The sequence below is a fragment of the Vidua chalybeata genome, chromosome 1 (genome assembly GCF_026979565.1).
Source record: "Vidua chalybeata isolate OUT-0048 chromosome 1, bVidCha1 merged haplotype, whole genome shotgun sequence".
Lineage (NCBI taxonomy): Eukaryota > Metazoa > Chordata > Aves > Passeriformes > Viduidae > Vidua > Vidua chalybeata.
Window position 1 is genome coordinate 16,591,723 of NC_071530.1, and position 16,789 is coordinate 16,608,511.

The window sequence follows — 16,789 nt, forward strand, 5'->3', positions numbered from 1 at the left end:
AGTACAGGATATTGGCTCACACTACAAACTTACAGATACTGTGGTCAGTCTCTTCAATTACACATGTGGGAACCAAAGCCTCAACAAATTAAAACAAGCCTGGGAGAAGAATTTTCCTCATTAAATGAGGAAAATAATGATAAAATGCTTCAAGGGGAATGACAAATTGAAAGTGGAAAAACATCTTTAAAAAACTGGGAGAAGCAGAATGTAAGGCAAGTATTTTTCCCCTCAGGTTTGTAGAAGAGTAGCAGAGTTAAAAACATGCAGTATTGCTTCTCTACATACACAATTTTCTTCACAAACATAAAAAAGTTGGAAGAACAATTTGTCACCTGGAGACAATGTTGCTTTAAGAAAGAATAATGAATCAAACAGTATCAATGTGAACTGAAGTATATGTATACCCAGCCAGCTATGTAAGACAGCCTGCTTCAAGCAGATTAAAAGCAAAAGAGAAGAAAATGCCCATAAAACTTTATCAGCTCACAGGAACTGGGTAGCCACAGTATGAAGGTAAATTACTTTTGCATGGCCATGCCAACCCTCAAAAGCATTGGTCACCATGCACGAACCAACAAGCAGAACAGCAAAGACTTGTATCAACATATGGGATATTTAATTACGATAACAGGCTTGGAAAAATTGGCACAGAGCACAGAACAGGAAGGTAAATACCCTGAGATTTCATTCCATTCCTTTGCTGAAACACTTCTGTTCTTGCCACTCAGAATTTCATTCTAAACACACCATGACAAAGATGGTGACTCATCCTGGTTTCTACTAGAACATTCAGATTACTGAGGAGGTTTTTTGAACACCGAACATATTTTGGAGGTGCTGATTAGAACCACAACAGATGTACAAACACTGCCAAATGACACAGGCATCTAGAAATCAGAGGACTTATGCTGAGGGCTGGCTACTGCAAAGCAAACACTTGCCCCAGGCATATGTGGCACTTTCTTACTGGCACTGGGCAAGTCTCAAAACTGGTCCTGACAGTTTTGGGACAGTATAACATGTGGACAAGAATATGTCCATGAGCATATACATATGTCAAAAGACAGCAAATATGCTTTGAGCATACAGGCAAATTCAGTCTTTCTACTGCTACCTCTCTTTGATTCACTGTTCAACTCCCACACTGTATGACATCAGTTCCAGCCTTCTCAGTACTGCACACATGATTTTGTTCATAAGCTTTTCATGCTATATACTAGAATGAGATAAAACTATTTTTACCATTATTTTGATTCCAAAGATGCTCCAAAAACTCACTGTCCCTGTTGTTAAAAGTCTCCTCCTAAATTTCCATTCTCTTAGAAACATAATGCTTTGTCTTAAGTATCTCTTTCACCCTGTTCCTGATAAATTTGTAGATCACAAGTCTTCAATCTTCATGATTATCTTAGCAATCCATCCCTGAAGCCAGCTAGACTTAACTTATTTTGAGCACAGGGATCAGACACGCTGATGATTTCAGGAAGTGTCATATACATTCCCACAGCTGAACTGGATGGCTGATGCATGCTAGCATATCTTTGAGGTTTTTCATAACAAAGGCGGTTGCAAACCACACTGGGGTTATGCCCTAATGGGACACCTAAGACCCTACAAGCTCAAGCAGAAAGTTTTGGTTTACTGTGCTTCCTTACATTTCACCATAGATGGATGATCATCAAGAATGATTCTGCCATCAAAAAGTGCCATCCTCACGCTCCTGTTTTTCATGTCAAGATCACTCATGAAAATATTAAGCCAGTCAGTGGCAAAAGGCATCCCTGAGGATTTTCACAACCAATATTGTTCCTTTTGCTATCTCAGAGTGAATGACAAGAAGTAGTCCTGAACTGACAACAGAATCTGGCTGAAGCAAAGGTCATTAATCCTGGATGATTTTCCCTAAAACAAGGGGAACTGGCACACACAGGAAAGGATGCTGCCAGCTCAGTTTTTTCTCCTTCAAAATTGTATTCACACAGAAGGAGGTACAGGGTGGAGGGTGCCATCCATGCAACAAAATACATGCCATGCTCTGAGGTAGTAATCAAGTCTAACAAGGCATTAAACTACTCCTACAGAGAGAAAACAGTGCAGGAACTCAGAGAAATCCTTTAAGACTGACAAATTAATCTAGAAACACTTCTGGAAAGAGACCAAAGATTATCTACTTGAAATTCCATACAAGGCAAGACTGGAAGTGTAGCTGGAAGGCAGAGAACACTCCAGCCAACATCCTTCCTCAAAATGCAAACATAGCAGTTGACAGGAACGTGTGGAGTAAAGCATTTGCAACAAGCCAGATTCAGGAGTGATAGAGAATACAGGCCAAGCATGATCTTCTGCTCAGTTAAAACTGCTTTCAAGTAACTTGGAGATCACAAGGATTACATCAGACTAATTAGCTTAGAATCTTACATAATGTGTAGAAACTTGCTACTAGAGGGTGGGGAAAAAAACTCTTACTGTTTTCAAAATCTTACAGCTTTGAATATAATCATACCACCTCTTTAATAGCTTTTCTGCATAGTTACTAAAAATCTATGAAGGTCTCTTCTCACAGTAAACTTCTTACCTAGAGTTTAATGGGAACAGGAATAGTTACAAATGAAAAATACTTAATGAAATTTATATAGCTTCAAAGAGTATTAAAGGTTCTAATAAAGCATTTATGCAAGAAGGTAGAATTGACTACAAGCCTTACAAATATCCTAATTCAGCAACATTACTCATCCACCCTGCTTACGAACACAGTATAGTCCATGATTTAACACATGGAAATATGTAATAAACCCAGCGGTTCCTTTTCCACTGACAACTACAAAAATATAGCTTCAAGATGGAACTTACATTCACGTTTTACTGAGGAGCATTTTATTTTCATAAAGTAATTTTCAGAAACACAAGAATGATAACTTTCAAGCATGATGTGTGTATCTGAAAGTGACCAACTCACTTGGAATTATTATGGTGAATGTTGCAAGCCCGAGCCATTAGCACCACAATCATTGGTCGAAAGGCCTTTCCCTTCCCATCAAAGTAATAATCACACATTTCCTTAAGTTCTGCTGCAGAGACCAGCAATTCCTATAAAAAAGACAAGAGCATTTCAGCATAGAAGTCACAAAGTCTGTCTGTTTAGTGTAGGTAAAACAGTATGCATGTATAATGTTATTGCTTGCATTCATTCAGTGTAAGCTCAAGTTGTTTTTAAAATTACTATGAGTAATCTGGAATGTAAATGATGCATTCCAGCACTGCAAATCAGGAGAAAAAAATTGCATTCTGGTTCTATAAAGTATGAGAAATGCTCCATTTACCTTCAGTTTAATTTTCAGACAGCTGTTCATGAACATACATAACATTATTTCAATAAATATTCTCTAAACTGATGGCTGCTATTAAAAACAATCATCATGATATCCCAGCATAGCCACTAAAATCCTTACCTTTTTAATATCTTCATAGAGATTCTTCAAGTCTTTTCTACCAAGTTGAAAAGGGTCTTGGTATTTTTCATCACTAATTGTCTTACTGCAGCTGCACCAGTGGGATGTACTTGTATGATGAAACCTGGTGACAGTGTTTTTCAAGAGAGTAGTCTTGTTAGAAGTCAAGTTCCCCTGATTCCCCATACAGAAACATCTGAAAGGATTTCTTTCTCTTCCTCTCCCCTCACACCGCATTTAACCAAATGGCTAAAATATATGAAGACACCAAAACACTCTTTTTCAGACAGACAGTAAGGTGTAAAGACAGAAAAGCTGTGTATTGATGATCATAAACCTTTGGGACCTGGCAAAGTGCATTTGGCAAACACACACACACTCTGCCCTTAACAGATCCCAGATCTTCTTGAGACACAGAACAACACCTTGCTCTCGATCTATTCCTTTTGAATACACTATGGATAGTGTAGCCTGCATTTGGAGATAGAGCCTTCATGTCTGGCAACCCAACTATTGTTACTTTCTTCCCTCTCATGTAAACTCCTGAAAAAATATTCCTGACTTAGATTTGATATTTTTCCTTTGCATATCCAGCTACATAATAAGTTAAATCAATACTTCCAGGTAGCGTGACAATGCTAGGAAAGTTCATCAGAAAAGGGTGAAAGCTCCACCTGGATGCATTAAGATGCATTAAGGAGACTTGTTTGTTTCCTGGATTTGAAGTTTCTTCTTCTTTTAATGTTTCCTTTTCCAAAGTGAACCGTATGTATTTTCGTGCAACATTCTTGCTTTGCCCATTACTCCCCAGGATAGACGACTGAGATTCAGACTCACCACTACAGCAGCAGCCTACACTGGAGTAAATAACCTTATTTTCAAAGTTTACAGCTCAGAGGTGTAACTACCCAGTTCACCCAATAACTATGTCCTTACCCACGACACAACAATGTGAATCTCCAACTTACCGCCAAAATATACTACATATTTTTGGAAACAAGAAAGTTGAACTTCTTTGGGTAATGTCACACATCTGCACAAAATAAAACCAGGGATAGTTTATTAGAACTTTAAACTGACAGAAAACATTTGACTACCAAAAAAAAAAAAAGTATCCATCACCATTGCTCTATTTCTCCACTTTAGCAACCCAGCAGCAAAGGGAGTCTCCTAACCCCTTCCACACCACGTGAGACATGAGTGCACACTTCATCAGGCACACTGAACTGACTCTTCTGCTTTGGAGCTTTGGACTTTCTCCCCTTGCAGGCTCAGCCCAGGAGGCTTATCACTTAAATTACCAAAGCCGGTCCAATAAAACCTTGCTTTTGCACTTGAGCAAGGTGCAATTTTCAAACATTTCCTGCCTGGCAGATAAATCTGGCCTGCACCAGTCAAGGCACAGAGAAAAGGATGAGCTGTTTCAGTACACTAACAGAAAATCATGTCCTTGTTTTCCCCTGAAGCAATTTCAATTCAGCCTGCTGTTAATAATTTACACCTGCCCATCTTCCCTGCGAGGCGTCCAGAACCTAACTTCCAAACCTAGCAATCTCTCCAATGATCCCTCCCTGCAGACAGAGCCCAGGAGCATGGGGGAAGGAAGGCACAGTCCCAGGTACATGATTCCAGCAGACACAGGCTGAGGAAGGAAGTACAGCTTTTGCTCTGCTCCTGGGAGTGCTGCCAGGAAGTACTGAGCCCTGCCCAATGCTGGGCTGAACCAACCTAAAATCACTGCAATCCACGTGTTCACCAAACTGCCTCTGGAAAAACTCACACAGAAACGTTCAAGGAGACCTGCTGCTCGTGCCTCAGCATCCCCTCATACGTGGATTAAAGTCTCTCTCTCCTTGGACAGTGGGAGACAAACAGAAGCACTGCAATGGCTCAAGGGCACTCTTCCATCCTCAGTGCTTACACAAGGCCATGCAAGGAGACAAAGGAAGGCGACGAGCCCAAACTTATCACAGATCTGCAACCCACTGCTGTCTGACTTCAGTGTCCAGCCCTATAGCTGAGACATTCCCAAGTCGTTCTCTCGGACCTCTCACCGCGTTCTGTTGCTAAAAATAGCTGATCTCTTCCTGCTCTTCCTTCAGCGCGGGCACACACAGGCTCCCTCCTTCACACTGCTGCTTGACCCTGTACCAGCGGCTGCTGGACACGTTCGCCAGAGCACTTTCCCTGTCCCAGGTCAGGACAGCCAGAGCACCTCAGCGAGGCTCAGAACTGCAGCCCGGCCTTGTGAAGAAGCTCCAAACTACGGCAGTGAGTGAACTGCCCCCATTACCACTCACAACGCTAACACATACAAACGCCCTCAGGTTCTCACACTGAGAACTACTTTCCCTGCTCCCACCCAGGGCCGGCTCCGAGAGGCTCACACGCTGACCAGCGCTGAAAATCCATAATCCAGAATTTAACCTTGCACCGAGCCCGCTCCTACCCCCAGCAAGGACCCCCCCCCCCCGGCAGGGAGCCACCCCCAGGCCGTGGCGCTTCCCGGGCGGAGGCTGCGGAACGCCGGAGAAGCGGCGGCCGCGGGTGCCCGCCCGGCACGGCGCCCCCCGCCCCATTCATTCCGCGCCCGCCCGGCGCCGCCGCACTCACCGCCGCGCTGGGGGCCGGCGGGGCGCGGGGGCCGGGGCTCGGCACGGAGCCCAGCGGCGGCGCCCGGCGGCACCAGGCGCCGCTCCGCCACCACCACCGCAAGGCCATGGTGTCCCCCAGCCCCGCCGCGCCGGCACCGCCTCCCGGCGCCGCCGCGACCCGGACGCGGAAGCCCCGCGCCGCCACCGCCCTCCGTCCCGGTGCCGGGCGGCCAACCCAACGCCCTCTCTGAGGGCGGGAGACCTCAGGCCGGGTCCGTGAGTGGCTCTGGAAGCCGAGGTCTGGGGACATGTGGTGGCGCCCCTGGCTGCCCGCCTGCCTGGCCTGGGGCTGCGTGGCCGCGCTGTGCGGTTCCCGCGGGTTCTGCCCGGCCCCGAACGCCTCCAGCCCCGAGCCGGGTCAGTGCCCGCGGCGCCGGGCGGCGGAGCTCTGCGCCTGGGCCCTGTCCTCCGACAGCCTCCTAGGTACGGCCTGCCCTGTCCCGGGGCTCTGTACTCCTGCCCTGCCCTGTCCCGGGGCTCTGTACTCCTGCCCTGCCCTGTCCCGGGGCTCTGTACTCCTGCCGTGCCCGGTGATTTTGCTTGTTGGGTTGTGGCAGCTCCTAAAGCAGTAATTAAGTGAAGACATGATACACACAGTCAAATATAGTTCTAAAATTAAAACTAGATTGGTCATAAGGAGCGTTTTTTTTTTTTTTTTCCTGCGTCCCAGTTATGTGTTAGTGCAGAGTTGATAACCTGACACACGTCTGGAAGTACACAAAGTATTCTAGCTCTCCTAGCTCTCGGGCATACAAAACCGCTTGTAATCATAGTGCTAATTGATATGATAACATTACAGAACTAATTTCATCAGGTGATACAATTACTTTTGAGCATTTAGAAATAATAGTCAGCGATAAATCTTGTGGCAGCTGGCTATAACAAGATCTGCTGTCAGAGGTAGTGAGAAACATGGCTAGCAGCAAGGCTCCAGAGATGCTAAATAACTTAAAATATTTACAAAGCAGTGACTATGAGGTACTGGGATTTTATAATTAATGTGGAATTGTAAGACTGTTGTAAGGAAAAGTCCATAAAGATGGTAAACCAAAGAGTTTTAAAACAATATTTGTCCTCTGTTACCATGGAAAAGGGCACAGAGTAGGTCAGAAGGAAGACTGAAGCGCAACTTCTGAGTACACATGTATGCTACAGCAAGAGCTACATCTTCTAACCCACTCATTCACTGTTGACATTATCCAGAAAAGACTTGATCAGTTTTCTTGAGTTGTGTGGGGATCATTGCTGCATATGGACTGTACACAGCAGTTACTTGTGCACAGTGACTTAAATTTGTTGCACTACGTTGTTCAGCTGTGGGAAAAGCCAAACTTCTCTGTCTCCTGCAGATATCTTTTAGGGTGTATATAACTGAGTGCAACATCAGACTGCCCTGAGACAGTTCCAGTCACAGTCTATTCAATCTATTTTAGATATGGTTTAGATTTTAGAATTAGAATGCCATGGTAGATTCTTTAATTGCAGAATTCAGTCCTTTTCAGGAATTCCAAACAGTAAAATACTAAATGTATTTGGGCTTGCTTTTCATGAAGGCTTAATATACATTGGTAAAGTTGTAATATTACAAGTTTTAATTGTTTTTAAAGCATTTTGGCTGGATTTAGGAGGAAACATATTAAGACTAATAAGATTAATTGTTTTTTATATGGCATATCTTGTCTGTTTCATGTTTACAGATCCTTTTCCAGTTGATGTGATCAAAGAAAATTATGTCCGTAACGTGAGAAACTGCATTTTTTCAGTTGTCTATCCTACACCTTTTAAATCTAGAGTTCATCTTGTAGCTGTTTCAAAGGTTGGCTATTGTTTTTTTATTCCTCTCTAATTAGTAGAAATTATTAATACATGTACTAAAGTATATTTTAATATTCATATTCTCAATAAATACTTTAAACAAACAGAGCATTTAAAACATATTGTGAGATGTCTTTTAATGATGGACTCTGTAGAGAAAACATTCATTACCACTGAAAATTTGATCATGTTCAAGTATTATTTTTTTCTCCAGGAAGTTATTGAAAATATTTTGGATCTTGATATATCTGTCAAAGGATCATCTGATTTTCTGGAGTTCATCAGTGGTGGGAAAGTGATATTTGGGTCTGTTCCACTGGCCCATAGGTATGGGGGTCACCAGGTAAGTATGGCACTGGTTTTCCAGGTGGAATTGTGTAGGTCTTTCCTTGTGAATTACACCTGGCTAATACCTGTAAGTACATGAGCATCTGTGAGTACATGAACACTTACTAACAGTTTGATTGCAGACTTGTTCTTCATAGCGGGCTGCAGGTGGAAAAGAACTATAATATCCTTCTACAATACCCTGTTTACTGGCTCTGCTTTTGTTTATGCCTGAAGCAAATTATCTTTTTAACTTTCATTAGCTGCTGAGTCTGCTTAGCACCCCAGCAGCCTGGCCAGCTATTAGTATCTAATACTAATAGCTCAGAGGAGTGGAGAATGACTGAGCCTCACTGCAACACCATGATTACTAAAGTTCAAGTTTCACTGAAATTGGTGTTGCATCCCGGAGTTTGGGTTTAGATGAGGGTTTTTAATTTATGTTAAAATAAGTCAAGTTCTGTAATCCCGCATTTCCCCCGTGTTGTTTCCCCCCCGCGGTTTCTGGCCCCACGCTGCCCGCTGCCGGCTCTTACCCCTGTGCCGCTCCTGTAAGCACCCTGCCGTCCGGCCCCGGGAAACCCCGTGCTGGCCACCCCAAGCCACACGATCCTGCTCAGCCCGCTCTGGCTCGGTGCCCGCCCCTGCGGGGTTCTCTGGTTGGTCGCTGTTGCTGGCGTCACCACCACGGCAGCCGCCCCTATTGGCCGGCAGGCCGTGGATCCTCTCGCCCCGCCCCTCTATAAAGCCCTATCCCGCCGGCAGTTAGGGGCCATTTGCTCCCATGCGAGTGCCGGGAGCGGTCGCGTCTTTCCATCGAACCGCGCCACGTGACCAATAAACCGTTCCTGCCAAGCACGGAGTAAATGGACAAATTCCTTCCTCTTTACCGGGTCCCTAGCGCACGGTAACAGAGACTGGCCGGCCCACGCGCCCGAGACACGGAGCCGTGTCCGGGAACCCGCGGCAGCAAACCCCGGCAACACGTGGAAGCTACGCCACAGCCGGGCTCCCAAGAGCTGCATGCAGCCGGGGAGAGGAAAAACCCACGCCGCAATTGGTATGATTATTCATGGAGAAGAATGCTAGAATTTGATTTGTAATTTCCAGTTAAAAAAACCAAAACAAGCCATGTGGGTTTAAAGGCTCATTATACAAAAAAAGGCAGGTCTGTAGCTGTATGTCATAGCTGGAAGATTAAAAAAAAAAAAAAAAACCCAAAAAAAAACCCAAAAACATTACTGGTGTTATTCTTTTCCTGTGGTTTTCTGATTCATATTTGGAGTGAGTGTGGAAATACAGCTTTAGGGTTCAACATTTTAATGTGAACAAATGTGTCTTTTGTGAGGACCTAGATTTAATTTGTATTGTTTCAAGTATAGCTTCTATAAATTATAGAGGACAATAACTTTATTTTAATTTTTGTCAGTTTGGTATCTGGGCAGGTCAGCTGGGGGATGGAAGAGCCCATTTGATTGGAGTATATACAAACAGGTGTGACTTTTTTTTAAGTGTCTGATTGAACTCTGTGTTCCGTTTAGCTGATTCGTGGTTAACCTGAGGTCTATCATTAGAAATGCCAATGGTATTTTTGCAGGCATGGTGAGAGGTGGGAACTGCAGTTAAAAGGGTCAGGAAAGACCCCATACTCCAGGTAGGTTGCAGTTACTCTGTGTACTCAAAACCAGAATGTTTTCTTTTTGAAATTTGCTTTGATTTTATGACCGATTCCTTATTTCTCTGTTCTCCATAGGAATGGTGATGGGAGAGCTGTGCTTCGCTCTTCTGTTCGAGAGTTTTTATGTAGTGAGGCCATGCACTATCTTGGAATTCCTACAAGCAGAGCTGCTAGGTATTTTTCTTTCCTTTGTTGACAGTATACTTATTTACAGGTAATTTTGTGACTGAGTTTCACTGAACATCAGTAATGCAGAGCAGTTAGTTTCCAAGATGAAAGATCTCTTCATATGTATGCAATCAGAACAAAATATATTCTCCACAGATTTTTGGATAAAACTTTCCAGTGATAGTAAACTCCAGCAATTAATTGCATCACGTAGTTTGCTGGGTTCTAGAAATACAACTTAACTTCAGTGTAGTAAAGACTAATTTCTGTAAAGTTAATTCAAATTCTAGATTCTAGCCAAATAGGAAAATGTCAAAAGTGCCTATTTTTTTTACTGTAATTTTTAAGATTGCTGGGGAAAATTATCATTCGTATGAATAAACATTAATATTGGAGGTAGAACTGAATGTAGGCAATTACTCTCAATTCTTTATCTATGCAAGCACCCCTTGAACAGAGAGAGTTTGTAAAAAAAAAATTTGAAACTAATTCTGTGTGAACCAAAGGAGACTAACACATTCATTCATTTGGATGATTTTCTCAGAATCAAGTAATTGAATATTTTCAGATGATCGTGTTTAAAATGCCAAGTTCATTTTGTGTTCCAAGTAGTCTCAAGTCTGTACTGCAGTGTTTCAGGCTTTAAAGAAAGCAAATGTTCTGCAGAAAAGGCCTGTACTCAGCTGCCACATGGCTAGGTGTCTGTATTTACAAAGTGTCTGCAAATCTCTCTAGCATTAGTTCTAACTCATTTGCTCTGTTGAAGTGCAGTGTTTGTAAATGACATTTTTGATGGTTTATTCACTGACTTCATCTTGAGACTCTTTGCTGTTGGCTGTTAATGCATAACTTTAAATCTGTCTGAATATCAGCAGGAAATCATTTGGCAGGTTAGAGCCTCTCTTTGCTGTCATCTCAACAAATTGTTCAGTGCAAAACAGTATGAAATTACCCCTTTACTGTGCACGAATTCTACTGAGCACACAGTGTGCTCTAGCTCTCTGCTGGCAGATTGGTTAAATGCCTGGCTCTCTTAACTGTTGTACAAGCTCTGCAGACTGTTTGCAAGACTTAATTTGGAAAAACCCCAGCTGACAGCCATATTCTTCCCGATGGGGAGCTGTTGCACTGAGGCTGGTGGGATGCACTTAACAGAGGTCTTGTTAAGTCTTGGCAGAAGTGGGAGGAAAAACCTTATGGCTTATCCCAGAACACCCAGCAGGTTGGTTTGCTCTATTAATTTTAAGTACTGTGTTCCCAATGGGGTGCTACAGTTTATGACTGTACTGCCAGATACAGAACACTTCATACAGTACCATTTTAGTCACATACGGAGACTACCAGTGAGCAGTGTTACACATGAAGTCAAAAGAATGAGTCAATATGCACAGTTTTCTGAGTGGCTTTACTTGCATGGGGTTTGATGTTCATGCAGAACAGCAGGCAGAGCACTAGGAGTGTGAAGTCAAGCCCTTAAGGGAGAGCCAGGTAGGGAGGGATATCAGCCATCCATCCATCCATCCATCCATCCATCCATCCATCCATCCATCCATCCATCCATCCATCCATCCATCCATCCATCCATCCATCCATCCTTCTGTGAGTGCTGTTCCAGCTTCTTTGGTGTGAGAACAATTTCAGTGCTCTGTTTCCTATAGGTGAGTGTACAGCTGGTCTGCTGCTGCCTTCTCTCCGGTAATGGTACTTACCAACTGCAGGGACCATTGGAGAACTACTTTTCTAGTGGGAATGTGTGTTTATGTGGCTGCTCAGCTACCTGGCCAGCTCTCAAATGTTGCACATCCATACTAAGTAAATGTCAATGCCTCCATGGATTTTTTATCCGCAGTAGAAGTGCTGGTATTTTGTAGGAATTTTGCAGAGAGCCTGCTAAGAGTTACACAATAAAAAGGAAACAACCTTTCTGGCAGAGGTCTGTTCAAAACAGTAAAGTTCAGTAGCACAGCTTTTGTGCCTTCTGTCCCTAGTGCTCTGCTGCACACAGTATTTTGTAGGTGTCTGAGGTTCCTTCTCTGTTTCTATTTTTTTTGTTTGTTTTCTCTTGAAGGATTTTCTTCTTCCATTTCATTTATATCAGAGCTTTTTGTACTTAATCCTACAGACATACCAATTGGTTTCAAGTGAGTATTAAAAAAAAAAAAAAACCACCCTAATTCTACTTGTACGAGTACAGCTCCAATAAAAGGAGCAGATTGATTTCTGTATATTTTTCCTCTCTTGAAATAATTCACTGCCTGTTCTTTGCAGTTAACAGAACATTCCGTTTGAGTAGCTACTAGGTATCTTCAAAAATACTGAATACAATAACAATAATTTAGTTTCAAACCCACAGTTACTGTTGCAAGCAACTGCACTAGGTAAGACTTCATGCTATTTCTTTTCATGACCTTTTTGAACATATTTATATGGTTTTCCCACATTTTTGGTTCAACTGCATTCTTTTTAAAATTTCAATGCTCAAGTATGTAAAACCAGAATCTAGTGTACTTCCAAAATGAAACTCTTGAGAATTAACATTGTGACTGTCTTCAGTCATATTTATGAATGGAACAATAGGTCTATCTCTTGTTCTTTGCTGTGTATCTCGAAGAAAAGTTTGGTTCTGTCTTCTCTGCTGTTTTCAACTACCTAGTAGCAGATATAAATAACTGCATTAAATATCAAATAGCATGCCACCCAGCTATATTTTGAATCATGGAATTGAAATTTGGGTTGGAAGAGACTTTTAGTGGTCTAGTCCAATTCACCCCTCAGTGAGCAGGGACATCGTCATCTTCTCTAGATCAGGTTGTTCAAAGCCCCCTCCAACCTGACCCTGAATATTTCCATGGATGGGGCATCTACTGCCTTTTTGGGGCAACCTGTTCAGTGTCTCACCACCCTCTGAGTAAAAAACTTCTTCCTAATACTTGATCTAAAGCTGCCCTCTTTCTGTGTACAGCCATTCCTCCTTTTCCTATTGCTAGAGGGCCTGGTAAAGGGTACCTGTCCAGCTCTCTTGTAGACTCCTTTGGGGACTGGAAGGTGCTGTAAGGTCTCCCCTTATTCCCCACGAACAGCCCCAGCTCTCAGTCATAGGAGAGGTGCTCCAGCTCTCTGGTCATTTCTGGACCCACTTCAATAGGTCCATGTCTCTCCTGAGTAGAAGAATATTTTCCAGTTATCAACAAGGAAAGATAAAGAATTACACAAAATGAGCTAAATTAGCCTCCTGCTGGAGTCTTGAACAAGGAATCTTCTGTGCCTATTAAGGGGATAAGCTCTCTTTCAGAAGATGGCACCAAGCTGGATTGTCTGTGTAATCCCAGTTGCTTTGGAGAGAAAACTTCCTACTTGTTAACCTTAGAGAAACATGATGCCCTTGTTTGTGAGGATTGTGAGTTTGTGAGGATTGATTTTTCCTGATAGAACAGAAAATACAAGGAAATTACACATTTTATTTAAACAAATTAATGCAAGTTGTGAAATATTTTAAAGCAAGTTGTACTGAACTCTCACAAACCTCAATATTTGGATAAACGTGAAAATTTATAGGATGTGCAGAATTTTAAGGCAAATGAAAGGAAGAGATTGGTTTTAAAAATCCAAGTACCAGTAGCAGTGACTGCTAAGGATCACAGACCTGTCCCTGACGTTTCTGACATAATTTTGGCTCTTGTAAAGGGCAACCTCCATCTGATGCAACAATTTGGTTTTTGATTTCTCTCTCCTCAAAATTTCCATGTTGTCCCCAGGGAAATTGGGACTTAGTTATTGTTACAATCACACTAATCTGTCACTGAGGTTCCAAGTGAATGTACTGCTCTTTTTGAGAGTAGACATCTCCCCAAGAACAGTGAGAGTAAAGAAGTGGACAACACTGTATTAAATACAAAATAAATGCATGTTGGCCATGAACCTTGTTAAGCCTCAGCATCTTCTTTGCCTGTGTCATTTGTAAATACAAAGCTATGCCACCAAAACAATCTTTCTCCTTATGAAGAAAATGAATTTATATAAAATATCACTTTGATCTTCATTATGAATTACTTTTGCTGAGCTAACTTTTAACATTCATTTCTTGTTTGCTGCAGCTTAGTTGTAAGTGATGATGATGTGTGGAGAGACCAGTTTTACAATGGAAATATTAAGAAAGAAAGAGGTAATTAACATATTTTAAAATGTTACAACAATGTAACTTAAAAGATATAAAACCTTTCCTGAGAAAATCAATCTGAAACATATCTTGGTTGAAGAAATGAAGCCCTCTGATTGTATGCATTCTCTATGATTGTAGCATACATATTGAAAGAATATAATTTTGATTTTCATTTCCCGTTACAAAAATGCTGTTGAAAACTAGGGAAGTTTCCCATTGTTTTGACATCAATACCAGGATGGGTGGAATGCAATTGTGGCCATGTCATTGCTACATCATCTATACCTGCTCTGAAAAAGAGAGATGGCACAGAATGGGGAAAAATCTGTTTGTGTTCTTTCTTTGAGGCTGGCATTTCTGGAGTGATTCTAGTATTAATGCACTAACAGAATTTTGCCTGTGGCTGCTGATATAGCAGATCAAGCTTTATCATTAAAATGCATGGGTAGTAAAATAATGTTATACATATTCATCTCTTATGTGTTAGGCATACTTACAAAAATACCATTTTAACTGTGCCTATACAGCTCTGTGTCTATAGAAACAACACATGGTGGCTTTTGCTGTGGAAGTGTTTTATTTTGCTGGTGCTCTGTTTATATTTGAACACACTTGTCTTTCTATTTAAGGTGCAATAGTGCTACGACTTGCCAAATCGTGGTTTCGTATAGGATCCTTGGAAATCTTAGCTCACTCTGGGGAACTGGACTTACTAAGGTTTGAATTGGATCTTCACAGTAACTGAAACAGTTTTCTCAACCATCAATTTACATTAGAATTCATGTATACAGTTGGAATTTAGACATAAGTTATTTAGCGAGTGAGATTACATAATTTAGAAAGGTAAGCTGCTATTTTTATACAAGCATACCAAAGTTCTTACCTCACAAGGGTAAAACCCTTGAGATATTTCTAAAGGCCTAGATCTTACAAAATGAGGAAAGTTTTATACCTAAGTAGTTCTGGTAACTAAGCACTAAGGAGGAGTTGTTTGTTTTGGAAAGATTTATAAGTTGAAAGTCTAAGTTCCTACATTTCTCAGTTTTCTGTGACAGGTCCTCCAAATATTAATGCATGTATCCCATTTCCCTAAGCCTGTCTTGTAGGAATGTAGAGAACTGTTTTGGGAATGGCCAGTTACTGTAGAAGTAACCCTACTCCATAAGAATTCAGCCATAACATTTCCTTTGTGAGAATCCTGATGTAGAATGGTTATTCCTTGTAATCTTACACTGTTTTTTTGGAAATGCAAACTCTTTTTTTCCCTAAAAAAGGGATATTGCTGCATGCAGAGCCATCTCCTAGAGTGCTCTGGAGATTTAATGTGGGGACAATTTTAACTCCTTGTGGCAGTCTCCAGTCATATTTATGACTACAACCTTAGGTTTTATCTCTAAGCATTTTGGAAGAGCTTAATCTAATATTCATTGGAAAAAATAGACTGAGTTTTTTAATAACTATTTGTGGCAAGCTGTAGATCAGCATTTTGCTGTTTGAAAACAAGAATTTTTAATGATCAGTTCCAAAGTGCCAGTTTTGTTTAAAGAATTCTGTTTCTGCTGTTACAGAAGATTGCTAGACTTCATCATCCAGGAACATTTTCCATCAATAGCTATGAATGATTCAAATAGATATCTGGTAAGTCTTTCTTAAGAGTAATTTTTATTTTCCACAAGCATGTGAACAAAAATTACAGGAAGGTCTTCACAATTTCAAGTTTTACAAGATTTTAGAATTTGAAGTAAGCTTCCAGGTTTTATTAGCAAAAGTTTGTTAATTCTCTGCAGTAGAAATCTGCTTATTGATTTTTTTTGTCTTCTCAAAGTCAAATATGAACATTTTTTACCAGTTTCCATTTTGGAAGTGCTTATTGTGAAGCTTCCATTTTCTGTTGTATTTTGTTCTTTTACTGCTCAGGTTGTCAGTGAACAGTGGTCATGTTGTGATGAAGTGTGCTTTTGCTAATGTAAATGTAGTGTATATAGTATATTCTAATATACTGCCTAGTATATATAGTGTCTTTTTTATTTTTTTTTAATTTTGCATCTTAATTTCTTTAAAGGCATCTGTATATACTTATTTAACAATAGTCTTTGCTGGATACGGTTATTATGCATTCACATAATTTAGAATGGGAATGACGAGTCCTGACAGACACATACCTAAATTTGAAAAATAGAATGTATTCCATATTTCTAAAGTGAATAAAATGCTTATGTATTTCAATATTTTTTATAGAGAGAACTTGAAGTAAAAGATGTATTTGATTTTAGGAATTTTTCTCTACTGTCGTGTCAGAGACTGCAAATCTCATTTCCTTGTGGATGTCTGTGGGCTTTGCACATGGTAAGGTGCCAGATGGCACTGGCTTTAGGGGAGGGACACTTTACAGTAATGTACTTAAAAATGGCTTTTATTTGTCACCTTGGTATTTCATTCTGCTGATGTCTTCACCTACAGCTTTATCTGTTATACAAGGGGCTTTTGTAACAGAGTTATGCTGTCTGATCTCTCAGAGCAAACTGTGACAGGATGA

At 41.3% G+C, this 16,789-nt stretch overlaps 2 protein-coding genes across 6 annotated transcripts in view; one reads left to right on the top strand and one right to left on the bottom strand.

Moving 5' to 3' along the window:
• Positions 1 to 8,803, bottom strand: part of PDSS1 (decaprenyl diphosphate synthase subunit 1) — a 25,897-nt gene extending 17,094 nt beyond the window's left edge. Inside the window, exons 1-4 of one of the 3 annotated variants that reach the window (XM_053961024.1) lie at positions 8,785 to 8,803; positions 4,421 to 4,485; positions 3,453 to 3,576; positions 2,960 to 3,090 (exon numbers count right to left, since the gene is read on the bottom strand). In XM_053961024.1, the coding sequence (XP_053816999.1) occupies positions 2,960 to 3,090; positions 3,453 to 3,576; positions 4,421 to 4,485 (320 nt within the window). In that variant the 5' untranslated portion in view covers positions 8,785 to 8,803. Of the gene's footprint in view, positions 1 to 2,959; positions 3,091 to 3,452; positions 3,577 to 4,420; positions 4,486 to 5,506; positions 5,550 to 6,065; positions 6,357 to 8,784 lie in introns of those variants that run through there. The other 2 variants (XM_053961004.1, XM_053961014.1) reach the window with 2 other exon arrangements.
• The window catches only part of LOC128797920 (protein adenylyltransferase SelO-like), a 24,796-nt gene continuing 14,361 nt past the window's right edge, over positions 6,355 to 16,789 (top strand). For 2 of the 3 annotated variants that reach the window (XR_008434285.1, XM_053960878.1), the window contains exons 1-10: positions 6,355 to 6,529; positions 7,804 to 7,922; positions 8,136 to 8,264; positions 9,678 to 9,742; positions 9,846 to 9,902; positions 10,002 to 10,100; positions 14,189 to 14,256; positions 14,883 to 14,970; positions 15,822 to 15,891; positions 16,527 to 16,599. Coding sequence is in view for 2 of the 3 variants with exons in the window: in XM_053960878.1 (XP_053816853.1) it covers positions 6,355 to 6,529; positions 7,804 to 7,922; positions 8,136 to 8,264; positions 9,678 to 9,742; positions 9,846 to 9,902; positions 10,002 to 10,100; positions 14,189 to 14,256; positions 14,883 to 14,970; positions 15,822 to 15,891; positions 16,527 to 16,599 (943 nt within the window). In the remaining variant the exon portion in view is untranslated. The remainder of the gene's footprint in view (positions 6,530 to 7,803; positions 7,923 to 8,135; positions 8,265 to 9,677; positions 9,743 to 9,845; positions 9,903 to 10,001; positions 10,101 to 14,188; positions 14,257 to 14,882; positions 14,971 to 15,821; positions 15,892 to 16,526; positions 16,600 to 16,789) is intronic. The other variant, XM_053960887.1, reaches the window with a different exon arrangement.